We start from the raw sequence: 15723 nt of genomic DNA, 5'->3' as shown, positions 1-15723 counted from the left end.
TACCAGTGCCTCTCATGAATTGATTGCTGTAATCTGCAGTTTAAATCAGACAGCCCAGTTTGTTCCTTTAAGCAGCTCCCTCAAAGGATACCTGACAGCTCACACAGGCTGCCAGTACAACCACAGCCAACATTGCAGCAAAATTTTGGCAGAATCAAAATAGAAAACTTCATTGCCTCCACATATACCAAAGCTGCTCACTGGAACAGCAGTGTTTGTTATTACAGGCTTCTTTTTTTAGTGAGGATATTTTTGAAAGATTTTCTTTCCAAATAGTCACATTCTCTTTTTATATGAATTTTTAACTGACAAATTACAGACTGTAGAAACAGTTAATTTAATGCCAAAATAGCAGTTTGGGCTGAATTGCAGCATTAGCAATGCATGCAACTGAGTGCTATGAGCACAAGAAAAAGCTCTAAAATATGTAAGATGATAAGTGCTGGAATATTTTTTGCTTCAGAACTAAAAAACTAAAATGAAATAGCTGGAACAGTTGTCCTTTCAAAGCCTTAACATTTCCTTTGGTATCAACTGGCTTTTGGAGATTTTTTTAAATGTCTGCTTTAAAGCTTTGAAGCTAAATTTATGCAATAGAAAATATTATATGCAGTCAATAAGATACAATAAGATAATCTAAAGGCCAGGTCAGTGTTGGTGAGTACCTCAGCAGCAGGCTTCACCAAGTCCTGCAAAAATAACACAGGTTTTAAGTAAATTAATACCTCATTGCACTGACACAATGCATTACATTAAGTACATGTTTTGTCTTCTGCAGGACTGTTATCTCAAGAGTGCTACACTTTGAGGATAGGGACTTCAACAGGGCTGCCTCTTGTGGGTGAGTCCTGTGGGTGCTGCTGCACTGGCTCCTCCATGCAAACTTTACATGATAATTGTGACAGATAGAAGTGTAGGTTTTTGTAACAACAAATTACTATCAGTAATTGGTAATTCCACTGTATTCCACTGTGCTACTAACCGTGAAACAAAAAATCTGTCTCTAAACCCCAACTTGGCTCTCTGGTTACAGTAAATATTCCTTTACTGCTTTATGGCAGCAAAAATCACTTCTCCAAAGCCAGTATAAAGTATGGAAAACTGAGACTTCTTTGAAATTCAGGGGAAAATATAGCAGCTCTAAACACAATTTGCTTTTCGTTTTTTGCATTCCTTGCTATAACCCACTCCATGATTACTTAAGTAGGCCAATACTGGGACATTATTCCCTATTTTAAATAGCATAAGCAGATACTCAAATCATCAATGCAGCCATTTCAGTTCTCTGCTATAACCATCAAGCAGAAGAGATCTATGAGAGATCTATTTTAGATCTATGTTCAAATCCTGAATGCTGCACACAACCCTTTAATTTGGCCTGTAACTGGGAGAAGTAAATGGGTAACAGAACAGGTGACACAGAGCAGAATCTGCTTTCCTTCCCTCCCTCATCCCCAGCCTATCACATACGCCTGTACATTCCCCAGCACAAGTTTTTTTTTTTTTCCCAAGAGAAGTTGATTTATCATAGATTAAGGAGCAGAGACCTTGGAGACTTCTTATCTGAGGGGAACTACAAGGCAGTGACTCCATGAAGTGGCTATGGCTGCACAAACCCCAGCCTGGACAGGGCTCAGCCTGGTGTGTGCCAGGGGAATTACACAGCAGCTGTTTGCAGTAGTTAGGAAAGCAGCCATGAATGAGTCCTTCATGGAATTGCTACTTGGGAGGAGAAAGCTGGAAAATAACTGGAGATGCTCCAGGGATGAATGGGCAAGGAAAGCCCATTCTCCTACTAGTTGAGGTGTGATGGGATGGTGCTGCTCACAGAGGTGGCACCAAACAGCCTGCACCTCAGGCTAATAATGGGCGCATTTTCTTAAAAAATATATGCTGAATCCTAGGTCCTAGCTGTGTACCTAAAATTAAAGTCTACATCATCATTCCATGAGCATGTCAAGTAAGGGGAAAGGCCTGGAGGAGAGATGGAAGGTTTGTTTTCCCGTGATGTTTGTTGAGCAATGTTTTTTCAACAGCACTAAGCTAAAAGGATGAACAGGACATTGCTGCAAGGAAAATACTAAAATTGAATAAAACTGCATGGAAGATTGTGAAGTGGCTCCCAGTTCAGAGGTAATTTTTTCTCATCCCGAAACAAAAGAATTGGTTGACTAAGGATTTACTGTGAGTCCCATTTCTTGGTATCAAATACAGATCCCTTCAGGTCCACACTGTCACAGTAAGGAAAGCACAGGTCTCTTTGGGCAAAAATCTTTATGCACACATGCTTGCAATTGATCTTACATGAAAGGGAATCCTTCAGACTGGGAATATGAAAAGCCCAGTTATTACAATATTATGATGCTAGTCATAAGGCATTTACATCTACATTTTTGGTCCATGAGGGACTCTCTTTGCCAAATATCTCATTGGCACTTACAGAGACAAAAGACAGTTTCCACACAGCTGAAGGTTCAGCTGTGCACTTGACAAAAGTGCTTAGTCATATTATTTCAGGGAGTAGCAGGTGCACATACACAGATACTCAGACACTATATCACATGAAGATTTTACCTAAACACTGGCCTTCTAACAGCCAGTAGCCTTCAGTGCAGGAGCAGGTATAGCCCCCCTCAGTATTTATGCAGATCTGAGTGGGGTTACACTGATGAGAATCTGAAGCACATTCATCCACATCTGCAACAAAGAAACACAGAAGGAAAATGTTAGAAATAGCAACAACAACAAAAAAATTTATATTGTACAGTGTGTACACTGCCTCTGTGCAAGGAATCAGAGTTTGGAAGAGTAGAGAGAATGGCCATAACCTGAAGGAAAATTCACAATAATAAATGTCTGAGAGCAGTGAGAACTGAGGATCAAATCTCTCAGTTTTACCGGTGACCCAGTGTTTCAGTTTTTCTCCTCAAGGAAAGTCTCTCATTATCTCAAACCTTTTGTTACTTCCACATTTGCTATGTCACTGAGCTGGAATTTCCATGATACAGGGCAGTGTTCAGTCCTATGGAGAGACTGCTGAAAGTGCAACCCCACTGAAAAGTAAGAGATGAAGGGAGTTTGAGAAATGTACAAACGCAACTCAGAGACATAAAAAAATTTACTTCTTACCTCCACCAATGCAGACCATCTCACTGTAATTTTTCAGACAGAAAGTTCAACCAAAAACTCAATATTTACCTGGCCAAAAAATGTATACTTCCCTGAAATCAATTTCCTGACAATAATACTATTTTATTTTATTTTTCCTCCCTCATCTTTATTTGGTTTAATGTATTTGGGTTTTTATTACAACCCCTTAGGGTGTTTTTGTTGTGGGCTTTTTTTTTCCCCTTCTTTTTTTTTTTTTTTTTTTTTTTTTTTTTTTTTTTTTTTTTTTTTTTTTTTTTTTCCCAGAAGAGGTAAATAGCATTCCTACATTTATATAAGCCAGGACCCTGGAACGTAACTGATTAAAAATGCCTTTCAGAGTCAGAAGTTCATTTTGAATCACTTGCTCAATATCTTCCCTGATTTTTCAGGCGTCAGGTTTGCCTCTAGATGTCAGAAATAGAAATGCCAAAAGATAAATTGTGTCATTTTTCCAGCCAACCTAAATTTCAATGTTTTATTTATTGATTCTTAAACTATTTTTTATTCCATACTGTGCACTGGCCTTTGCTGAAGCACTATGTCATCCTAGCAATGCTACTCCCTTGATCCTCCTCTGATTCTTATTAACCCAGACTTTGTTAGGTCATGACTGGAAGTATCTCACCAAGGCCCTGGGCTGGAGCAGGCAGCAGAATGACATCTCTGTATCTGCCCCAAGGCAGCAAGCACAGCCAGTCACTGTACAATCCCAGCAGTCATGAAACAACTGATCCAGTCTACCGCAGCATCATATCTAACATGGTCAGATATATAAATAAATACATACATATTATACTTATGGAGAGAGTCTAGAGTTCTTATCTTGCCAACATCTGTAGTGGAGCAATTTATGGGGAGTCAAAGCTGGTAAGATAACAAGAGGGGCACAATTAGAGGTAATTAACTCTGTCAGAAATCAGTTCCCATGTATTTATTGGCCAGATGAAGGCTGGCAAAATGGGAGGGGGGGAGGGAAGTAGGAAAAGAGTAAGATAACAAGTCTAGACTATATAGGTACATAAATATGTTATTCAGTTGAGCATATTCTTCTGTGATTGGGCTGAAAAAAATCTGGATCCTTCATAGCATATCACACATAATTGTTGTATCGGAACAGAGATTTTATCTAACCATAAATTTAATAACAATGACACTAATGTTTTCTAAATGAAAAAGCTTTTTATTTGTCATGCTTGCTTATTGTTTTAGGAGTGGTACCTTGGGATCTGGCCAAATCTGCTTTTTCTACTCCACACTAAGCTTAAAAAGATTTTAATTTTCCATTTCCCAGCTTCCAGTAATATTAATAGGTGAAGCAAAGGGAAAACAAAATGAGGGTCATGGTCTCACCACATATGGTAGCAAGGCTGAAGACAGCAGACCCTCCACTCCTCTGTCGTGCATTTTTTTTTTGCAGAGGTACAATGTCCTTCACTTAAAGCAACAGGTGGCTATGGGATTGGTTTTGTTCCCAAGTCATCCTTGTAGCAATTACTTGAGCTCCAGTCCAGAGAAGTAAGACATTGATCCACTTACATTTGCTTTATAACAAGCAGATTTTTTTGCTTACTCCCAGTCTTCACCTTTTGTGGTGGTATTGGAAGCACATTTCCATTTGAATGCAACGGTTTTTACAATGGAGGCCTCCTGTGGACTTTCTGACAGAAAAACCTGAGGTTGTCTATGAAGAACACCTTTACTCCTCACATTTTGCACTGAATAGTACCTTGGTGGCTTCACTAGAGAAGTTTTATGCAACTGACAGATATAAACAGCTTTACTGGTAGCAGCAAATCTTTTTGGTTGGGCCTGAGTGCACACACCCAGTTCTGTATTTCATGTCTGACATTCTCTAAGATTGCCCCTTACCATGAGGTGCCATTAAACTCTGACTGACCCAGCCAGTACAATCAAATAAATTATTTTTGGCAAGCAGCCTTCATAGTTGAAACAGGTGGTATAATCCCAGGCTGTCTGCCCCAGATTATCCATATTATATGGGCTCACTAAGTAACAGCAGATATTTGTGCACTGAAAAAACTATTGGCCAGATATTAGGTATCTTCCTGAAGCATATCAGACCTGGGAGACATAGGGTGTCTTGCCCAGCCTATTTACACTGTGCAGCATACAGTAAGAGCAGATGTGGTTGATAAAATCAAAACTAGACACTTGGCAAGGAAATGAAAAAAAACCCAAACAATCCCAGATTATTTCCACTGGGGATAAAATTAGCCATAGGACTTCAAGAGATTGCCTATAATGGATAGACATAGGAGTTATATCAAAACACTTCCAGGGCATTTTTGTTTGAATGGAAAATTGCAAGAGGTTGCAAGTGGAACATGACAATCCATCAATAAAGCATGAATAATTTCTTTGTCTGGTTGCACAGCTTATTTCTGTTCCATTTAGCATAAATCTTAGATGTCTTCATGCTCTGGGACTTCAAAGCCTATTTGTACTACCTCTGCCTCTGTGATGGGTCATACACAATACTCAGGCAAAACTGTGATGCTAATTGTACATGACAATAGATTTTCAATAATTTTGTAGGTTCAAAACAGATAAGACAAATTCAGAGAATAAAAAACTATAAGGCCTACTCAATGCAAGGATAGCACATGTGGCTAAGAAATCCCTGAGGTACATTTTTCTGAAGTTTGGAAGAGTGTGTCTGATGCAGCACAACTTGTGCCCCAGTCTTCACCATGGACAGAAATACTGCGATGAGTTATCATCTGAACCCCAAAGTCTAATTAGCTGGAGAGCAGAAGAGTTATTAAAGGGAGTATGCTAGCAAGGAACCCTAGAAACCCCACTGTCCTCCAGTCAAGATGTTAAAAAATTGTGGTATTTTATGATCTCAGCATCAGTGCCATGAAGGCATCATATGGTGTCACCCATCACTGATAATCTAAGGATATACCAAACCTGCTTTTAGTATCTTTCATCATCAAGATCTCTAGAAAATCTACCTGCATCCAAACAACAAGTCTAGTCTTTAATAATAGCTACTGTTAAGGGATACCTTACCTTATTATTAAATCGTGTGATTTTGGCTAGATGACTCAGTATGTGCCAACAAAGAAGAATTGCCATGAGGTGAACTGAGAAGGAAATACAAATTAGATCTGTCCTCAGTGAAAATAGACCAAAGTATCTGGTGGTTACTGTGCAGGACAAGGAGCCAGCACAGATACACTGACCGCACTGTAGCTCATGGGCTGAGAATGAACAGAAGAACTCTTCCTTGCTTTTCATCTTCCATCACCCTGCTTCCTATTTGAAAAACAGGGATTACAAAAGCTATAAAGATCCATTATCTCTGCCACAGTCCAGTCTCCCTCATTGTTTAGCACCTAAAACTCATCAGGACAGGGCTTATCCTCTTATGTACAAAACCTGTTCACAGTGAGTCTATTTTTATTTGATGTCTTCCAATCCTAATGCAAATCAAACTGGACTATAAAACCCTGCAATATCCCACTTGGTGATAAATACCAGTGCACCTGGATTTTAATAAGGAAATTCAAGATTAAGGAAATAAAGGACAAGCTTTTGACTATTTGACAAAACAGAAACAGGAGCAGGTCATAGACCTTTCTGTCTTGTAGTCTCTCATGTATAACCTGCCCCTATTTTATGGATATCTCAAGATACCACTTTTTCAGAAATTTTATGCAGACTCATTGGCTAGTGAGATCTAAAATGAAATAATAACCATCATTCTGAAAGCATTATGCTCTGCTAGAGGACCTCGGAAGCATCAAAGTTTCTTTCAGCTAAATTCTGTGATACTCAGAATGTTGCTGGTTTACTCTAATGTTGCATGGAACCTCAAAGATTCCAGTAGTTACTAGAACAGGAAGAGAATTATTGATGTAGTCCATGGAAAATTAAAAGAGTTATCTGGCTTTCACAGCTCTTCTTACCCTTGCACACAGAACTGCCAGTGTTGCTGTGAAATGACATATGAAAAAGTGAGGATGTTAAAGGTTGTCATACCTAATAATTTTGAACAAATTCAGATTTTCCCAAATGACTAGTGACTCTGGGTTACTCCTTAGAGAGAGCAGTTGTTCAGCACTTTGTAAGCACACTATAGAACCAAGGCAGGATAGATGGGTCACTGTTCAAAACTTCTGCCAAGGATGCTTGGCCAAAGCTGTCTCTAGTTGTTTCAGCTCTTGATTATCCTGCGGTGTCCTATTAAATTAGTGGTCATCTATATCCTCTCACCCATCCTTCCAGTTGTTGTATTCACTTCTCTTACCCATCTTTCCAGTCGCTGTATTCACATTACTTCTCCCACAGCTAATTCCAAAGGCAGGATTCCAGACAAATTAAAATCTGACTTGGAGTGAGGATGATTCACTTTGTTACTTCCGAGATGAATACTGAGAGCAGCCACATGGCCCATGCAGACCACTGCTCTCTGCCTCCTAAGAAATACCACCTACAGTGAGCAGAGCCTCATGGCTCCAAGCCATGAGTTTTAAAGATCTCTGGGTTACTGACAGAATGAGAGAATAGGTAGATGGCATCTCCATATTGTTTTCTAAGGAAATGTGTTGCAAGAGTGGAAGCCTGAACACTCCAAAATTAACCACATCCTTCTCTCTTAGATCAGTGTGTTTGCCTTAAAAAATTATGGCTGTGGTGGTTTGGTTTAGCAGCTCTGGGGTGTGATGTTTTCTTTACTTGACACTTTGACAGGAGGTGAGGTGGCTGGGGCAATGAGATTTCATTTGGGGATTGCAAGGGTGGAGAAAGTTTTTTTTATGTTTCTGGCTGCCTGCCTGCCTTTTGTTGGATGTGATGTGCTGATGCTTTGTTTTTATTGGTACAGATTGTATTTTTAATGGATGGCAGGATGCCTGGTGACTGGATAGAAATAATTTACAATGTCAAAATAAATACATGAACTAATTGTGTTTAGCATGCAAATTACTGGCTTTGTGTTTTATTATCTGTAAAAGCTAATATTAATGGATATTAGTGGATTCTTTAGAATTTAGCCACATCACAGGACAATGAATAAAATTTTTAATTCATGTCTCATAAATTAAAAAAAAAAACAAACAAATAATTTAAAAGCCATGCATACACAAAAAATGGGGCAACATATTAATATAGAAAGGAAACCTATATTAATATAGACAGGAAACCTAGATATGAAACTGCAGCACAATACCACATCTCACCAGCAAGGCTAATTCTTATCAGGAGATCTTTTTTTGGTACTGCCTCATGTCTACCAAGAATGCAGGACTGAGACCACTCTTATTTGTATCAATAATATTGCCAGAAATCACAGCATAAAAAAAACCCCAACACTCTAATCCATTGAATTGAGACCAGACATATCCTGTACTTCTCAAACCAAAGAGACTAAGACTAGAAGTTCAATAATCTCAAGAGAGAATCATAAGTGTAGAATTCTGAGGATCTGGTCTTGGCCCACTCTTTTCCACATTTGTGATAAAATGCAAAGGATCACAAGCTGGTGGAGTGAAGATCTGAAATGTCAAATAAAGTCTTATATGAAAGTATTTTGCTAGGTATGGTGGGCACATTTGAAAGTGCTTTTCAAGACAGACAAATGTGAAGTCATATATCAAGAGCAAAAAATGTAGGTAGAACAAATAACAGATAATCACTTGAACATGAACTTATCCTGACATCGTGTTGGTGAAAAGACAAGCATAACCATGAGAACACTGAGTAGACACAGGAAATTGGTTTTACTACTGTACATTGCATTAGTGCAATAATTACTGAAATACATTTCTGGTGTCAACACTTCAAAAACTGATATTACAAAGAGATACCAAGAGATTCCAAAGAGTTATTCCAAGCCACAAAAATTTGTCTTAGAGCAAGGTAATGCTCCATTTAGTAATCTAATATTTAAGAAAAGGTTTAAGATATATTTGCCTATGATTGTAAGCATCTTCATGGAAACTATATTCTTATCTGGAGATGGTCACTAAAGCTAAAGCAAAAGAAAATGAGATATAATTCAGTGTTTAGAAGACAAATTCAAAACAAAAATAAGACACATGCTTTAGTGCTTCTGATTAAGCATCTGAAAAACATAATAAAGCACATGGTAGAGGGTGCATGAAACCTCAAAGCTTCCAGTAGTTACTGAAGCAGAAAGAGAATTATTGATGTATTCAGTGGCAAATGAAAAGAATTATCTGGCTTTCACACCTTTTCTTACCCTTACAGACAGGGCTGTGAGTATTGCTGTGAAATTACATCTGAAAAAACTTGGATGTTAAAGATTGTTCCTGTATTTTGGGGCCTTATACCTCAACAGTATTTATTCTGTCAAACAAGCTGTAGCAAAAAACTGTCTTCAAAACACCATTTGATGGGTAAGGTTCTGTGTCCTAGGTCACCAAAAACACAGATTATGTGGTCAAAATGGTGTCTTAAAATATTCACCGAGTAATTTAACACCTTTCAATGTTTAGTTATTTTTATCTATATCCAAAACCATCATACCTGAGATTTTCTGTTTGCCTTACCTCATTTTCCATTTCCTAGGCCATTAGGAAATCTAACTGAGCCAATAAAAGTACTGAAAATGGGGATAGGAATTTGCAAAGTTCTTCCAAATGATTTTTCCATTGCAAATACTTAAATGTGAGCATATGCATTTTTTTATTTTTTATTTGTTCCTTAATCAATAAAACTGATTTTTAGTGAAAGAAATTGTACCTCTAATGCTTTTAGTGACTTCAGAAATATGTGGAAAACATAGAAAATGTTATTAACATTTTTGTGCTAGATAATAAGTCACCAGCCTAAATATGCTGGGCATGCCAACAACCTTCCTTTCAGTACACACAGAGTGATTGTTTCTTTACGAAGGATGAACGAAGTAAGAGAGGGAGAATCCAAGCTAGTACCACAGACAATTTATTGAATCAAAGAGCCTCAAGAGAACTGAACTACATGTTAGAGGATGTGGTCACGCAGGAAGTAGTAAATTTTTCAGCAATCTAAATAACTTTTGGTGGATAGCCATGGGAAGAAGCCAGCAGACAACAGGAGAAGGAGCAGAGGTTTTTAGGAACTGGGAGCACCTGCCCTCTGGAAGGTGTGGTTAAAAACTGTAAGCAAAGACACTGCCTTTCTTCTGCTCAGAAAAAAAGAAGGATTGTGCATAATCAGGACTTAATGCATTAAAGAATATAGAAGGAAACAAAGTCCTTAAGATCAGCTCATCAGTTCAGAGACTTTTCAGAGCCCTTCAGGCAGAAAAATATTTTCTTGACAAAAAGCTACTTTTAAAGGGAAAAAAAAAAATCTTGGTACTTATGGGCATGTGGTTAAATACCACATGATGGAGTAAATGCACAGAGTGGAAAGTTTACTAAGGAAGTTCCATCCCAAGGAGATGATTTGGACGTGCCCCAACAGGAACAAGGGAGAATATTGTCCTTTGGTCCATCCGCCAGTGTTGAAAGTGGTGGGATCTGTGACTTATCCCTCCACAGGCATGGTCTGTGCTCAGGGCACTGTGACTGTTCCACTCCCACCACAGCACCTCCTTTCCCAGCTGGCTGACAACGGAATAACAGCACTGTCATGGAAGGATGTGGGCTTATCATCTCTGAGCTAGACCCACACTCTTGGAGACTATGACAATTAGAAGTGAAACTTTGCTTGGACTCTGTGATGAAAGGGGAAGCCAATGTGGACAGCAGATTTCCAAGACAATATGCTTCTGGCAATGTGTGCCGTTTCGCAGATGGACTGTTACATTTTGTTCTCTTTGGAACGTATTTAGCATGCAAGACTTCCTTTCTTAAGTAATGAATTCTGATAATCATGCTACAAATTTCTGTGGGTCGCAGTAGTAGCTATGGCTGTTTCCTCCTTTTGATCAGCCATTGACAAAAGTGGGGTTTTGCCATCATGATTATTTGAGAGCCACTAGCACCATGGGGTTCAGCACAGTAATATTGAAGATTAATTTGACAGTTGTGAGAGCACAGGTCTTGCAGACTTGAAAATGTTTGCCATGGAAAGTCTTCTTCCCCTTTCACAAGGAGGTGTGGGTGATTTTGGGGCCCTATGTCTATATTTTATTCTGTCTCTGTTTCAGTCCCACTGTTTTACTGTCACAACCCCAGGAGCTAACCCGGCTCTTAAGATGCAACGTTCTGGAAGAGAGGCTTGAATCTGACAGTTCATTCCAGAATCTCTGTCTGCTCAAACACTAAAGCTCATTCAGTCATTTATAACCCTCAGGGCTCCATTTTAAAATAATACAAAGATTGGATGTCTGGTTTTTATAGGCATAATTGCAGGCCAGGACTAAACATCCGAGCTCAGTAACATGGGTATCAGTTCCAAGATTACTTGGAACAGAGCACTTTCCCCAGACTTCTCCCCCACTCCTTATTTGGACACTGAAAAATAATTTCCTCAGTAGTAGATTTTTACTCAGTGAAATCACATGTTTTCTCAAAACTTTTTTTTTTTTCTCAAGATAATTACATTTGATAAGAAAAGGGAAGAAATAACAATGCCACATTCCTAACATGCAGACTGAAGCCAAATTCAAACTGCTGCTGTGTGGGGTCAGTGTTTTTTCCAAGGACAACTGACCCTGCTGAGCTTGGACACAATCCAAGATCAACTCCCTAAACACCTGTTTAATTGCATATTTCACTGTCTGAGGACTGGCCATTGATTGCTGAATTAATTTTATATCTGCATCCCATATGCATTAGGTTATTGTCTGATGGCTAAACAAGGATTAAAGTGGTTTTTTTCACACAGAGGGTCAGTCTGGAAATGGATACTGAATAAGTGTGAGGCATGAATCTGTAATTCTGCTCCCTCTGCCTGGTATGAAAATTGCTCAACATGTGTCACAGGTTCTAGGTCTCCTGCCAGCTATCTGAGCTTTTCCTTAGCGAGTGCACTTTTCACATTACTCAAAGATGATAAACAACAGCTAAACTGTGAAGGACTTTGCTCTTTGAACACAGTTCTAGTCCTGATTTTGTAGCTGAGGTTTACAGGACAGCCATGAAAAGAAGTGCATAGCAAGGAGACTAAAGGGCCAGCAGCCTCTCCCCTCTCTGCTCAGAACAGACATGTGTGAGGTTCATACACTTTGCATCACCTGCATGACCACAAATCCTCACTCTCACCAATTCCCAGGACTGCCTGTTGGTACAAGATCACAGCCACTTGTGTGGACTGTTCCTGGTGCCCCAGGAGAGTTTTGCACAAATGCAGTCAGTATGCTGACTCTGGGATCAAAAATAACACAAGCTACTGATTTCAACCAAGAGCTTTGCTTAAAGATGGAAACACCATGGACTGGAGCATAACTGTATTCTCTTGATTCACGATTTCCTGCTGCAGGTTCTGCACATCTTATGAAATGCATGATCAGTGCATGTGATTTAGGAATCTCAGCTATTTCCCTGCTGCACTTATTTTATGCCAAATACTTGCAGTATAGCAGAACAAGAGTGACCCAAGTACCCTGCTGTAGTGAGGTAGACACATTATCTTTCCACTGATGACACTGAACCTGCTGAATTAAGAGGTACAAAGAAGTTTTTGCTCAAGATGGTCTTATCTTCATTTCAGGAAATATTTTTTCAGCTGAATAAATGAAGTATTATTGTGGTTTCTCAAAGTTACCTATTTTGGATGACCACATGATACTCTGTGATCTGCTGGTAGGGTGGTAAAATAGGAGCCAGTGAGCTTTTACTGAGAATAACCTCAGCTGCTGGGAGGTTACCTAAGTAGCACTTTCTGTGGCAATGGAAACAAAAAAAGTGCAGCCAGAGCCAAGAAATGCACACTCAGAAATAAGAAAAAAGTTCCTTACAATCATCAGTTTGTTGCATGATATGATACAGTCTCATGCAAGAATCTCTAGAGAAGGCTTATAAAATTTTACAGAAGAGTAGAACCATTAATAGTGAAGAAGTGAATTTTCTATGGCTGAATTGTATATTTTCTCTGCAATGTTCTGGGTTAGTCAAAAAAGACCCAGAAAGAAAGAATATATCAACAATATAGGCATTTAAAGCATTATTTATAAAGCTTTTAAACATGTTGGTCTAATGCTATTGGCTTCTCCTCCAACAATTTTTTTCAAAGACTTTCCTGTTAGAGTACAGAACATGAGAGAACTAAAAGCAGAGAACTGCTATTCCCACTTTTGCTCCCTGGGGAGCTTTGAGAAATCTCAAGCACAAATAGTCCAGCCAGATGGTTTAGCCAATTGGTGGTCAGTTTACATTTCCTCTAATAAGTGAACTTCTTGACCGTACATTTTAACTGAGTCATTAAGAGCTCCTTTTCCAAGTGTTTTGGCAGGCTAGAAGGGTCTGGGACTGTGAATAAACCACAATAACTAGTAAAGAAGAGAACAGTCCGACTTTTAATACGGCAGAAGAAATTGATCCAAACGGATCCAGAAATTAAAGCCACAGTGAAAACAAAGGGATACAAATATCCACCTGCAGGTTATAATAGAAACTTTTATTGGAAGGGCTGCTTCTTCCGTTAAAATGCAGCCACTTTGGATGTGCAACATGAAGCATGTTGTGCAAACAACTGAAAATACAAGTGAGATTCTAGGTGAGCAACATGTACATACCCATAGAGATAATTCAGTATGAATGCTGTAGTCACTCTCACAGGATAACTTGAAGTCTTCAATATATATGAAAAAAAGACAACAAGGGATCTTTATCATGGGATATCATGATAGACATCCCTTGTCTGAGATTTATCACTTGCTGATTTCTCACAAAAGCTTCAGCAATAATCACCAGCATCTCCTTCACTAAAGGGCTGGATGCAAAACTGCTTGACTTGGGTATGCAATGAGGCATCAGCTGGAGGGTGCATGGCTGTAGATTGCCCCATGTCACTTGAAACTGCATGAGTCAAACACTTATATAATGGTCACTTCGACTTTCTCCAAGAGGCTAACACCTTACTCCCTCAATCTAGCCATTAAAACCAGGGAAAAGAGCCTGCCATACAAAATGTCTGTCTGGATGTTCATATAGTGAAGCAGAAACAATTACCAGAAATGTAGGATTTTTTTTCCTCAGTTTTTCAGTGAAATGAATGTTCAATTTCATGGAGAGAAAACTCGAGTCAAGACCATCCAGATCAAGACTTCTGTTCTTTGCCATGATCAATACAGAGGAAGAAGATCTGCCCTTATCTCAATGAATTTGTTGGTTGACAGGTGGGGAACTCCTGCAAATGTTAGGTAACTATTAGAAATTTTCTTTGATGCAGTTTCAGCCTCACATCTTGTCCTGCTTGGGAGTTTTGCTACCATCTGTCATGGTCCTGCTCAAAACTGGCAGTTCTTGGGACTAAACAAAACATAACTTTCTGTCTTTAAAGGCTCAGCACATCTCCTTTGAGATCTTGTTATATCAGAATATCACAAATCTAGAAATTTTCTGTCTTAATTTAGGCCCTACAGGTAACTGAAAGGGGTTACTGAGAGAGAAAGAGACAGTGAAAAAGCCCTCTGAGATGAAACACCTCTTTTTCCAAGGAGCCATGAACTGTGAGTAAGGAGAGCAGGAAAATTGCCAGTAGACATCTACATCACACACTAATTGGAACAAAGTAAACCTCCCATATCCACACAGTTTTCATTTATCCAGGACAGTTTGCAACTCAGTTGGCTGGCTGCAATTTTTGGAACACTGCAAGAAAATGTGGTTCAAGCATTATAAAGCAGTGAATGCCAAATCTGAGTTAAAGCCAGTTATTTGAGCAGGGCTTATAGGCATTTTCCAGTGATCACCACCACTGAAATAAATAAATAGATGGCTTGCTATGTATACACTCAGAGGGGAATGTTGCCCAACATTCATAGCTCTTTGCTATTAAGAGTAATGAGGACACAGCTGTCTGAGTCTGGAAGCCAGTATTTGCAGAGATTTTTCTTCTCCACTGGCTTTCTTCCACTACCCACTCTTTGCTTATAAAAGAGCCCAAAAGGTCCTAACATTTATACAAGAATTACCTTGGATTTGTGGCGCTTTTGAGATTGTTATAAAGCATCCTGACACATGGATGGATTTGAAACTCAAATGAAATATGGAAAACAATTTTCTCCCCTGATAAGGTCCCTGATGCCCTAAGTGCCAAGCATAACACTCTCTTCAGTCAATCATGACAGCTGCTGGAGCAGTTGGCAGGAGTTGCTGCCATGGGCAGAGATCTGAAGGTCTCCCTTCTTAAAAAGGTTTTCAAATTCTCACTACAGCCCCTGGGGTTGTATGGTGAGTTTTGAGTCACGCTTAACTGGTCAGCTCTACAGAGCCTCCAAAGCAAATGTAAAGGCACCCAATTCCATTCAAAGATCTTACAGCACTTTAAAAATCAGTGCTAAAACTCATAGTCTATGTGACAAAGAGAATATCACTTCCATTCTATGGGAGCTTTCAATATATTAAGGGCTAGAACCTGTGTCAGACACAGGCTACTGCACTTCAGGCACTGCCGTTTCAGAGCCATGGCACAAGGCGTGTTGAAGTTGAC

The 15723-nt window shown here is 39.2% G+C and overlaps 1 protein-coding gene across 2 annotated transcripts in view; it reads right to left on the bottom strand.

Moving 5' to 3' along the window:
- Positions 1 to 15723, bottom strand: part of FBLN5 (fibulin 5) — a 45394-nt gene that overhangs the window by 10744 nt on the left and 18927 nt on the right. For both annotated transcript variants that reach the window (XM_066321905.1, XM_066321906.1), the window contains exon 5: positions 2575 to 2697. In XM_066321905.1, coding sequence (XP_066178002.1) covers positions 2575 to 2697 — 123 coding nt within the window. The remainder of the gene's footprint in view (positions 1 to 2574; positions 2698 to 15723) is intronic.

The sequence above is a fragment of the Sylvia atricapilla genome, chromosome 6, assembly GCF_009819655.1.
Source record: "Sylvia atricapilla isolate bSylAtr1 chromosome 6, bSylAtr1.pri, whole genome shotgun sequence".
Taxonomy (NCBI): domain Eukaryota; kingdom Metazoa; phylum Chordata; class Aves; order Passeriformes; family Sylviidae; genus Sylvia; species Sylvia atricapilla.
The sequence above is the reverse complement of the archived record's forward strand: the minus strand, read 5'-3'. Positions and strand labels throughout refer to the sequence as shown.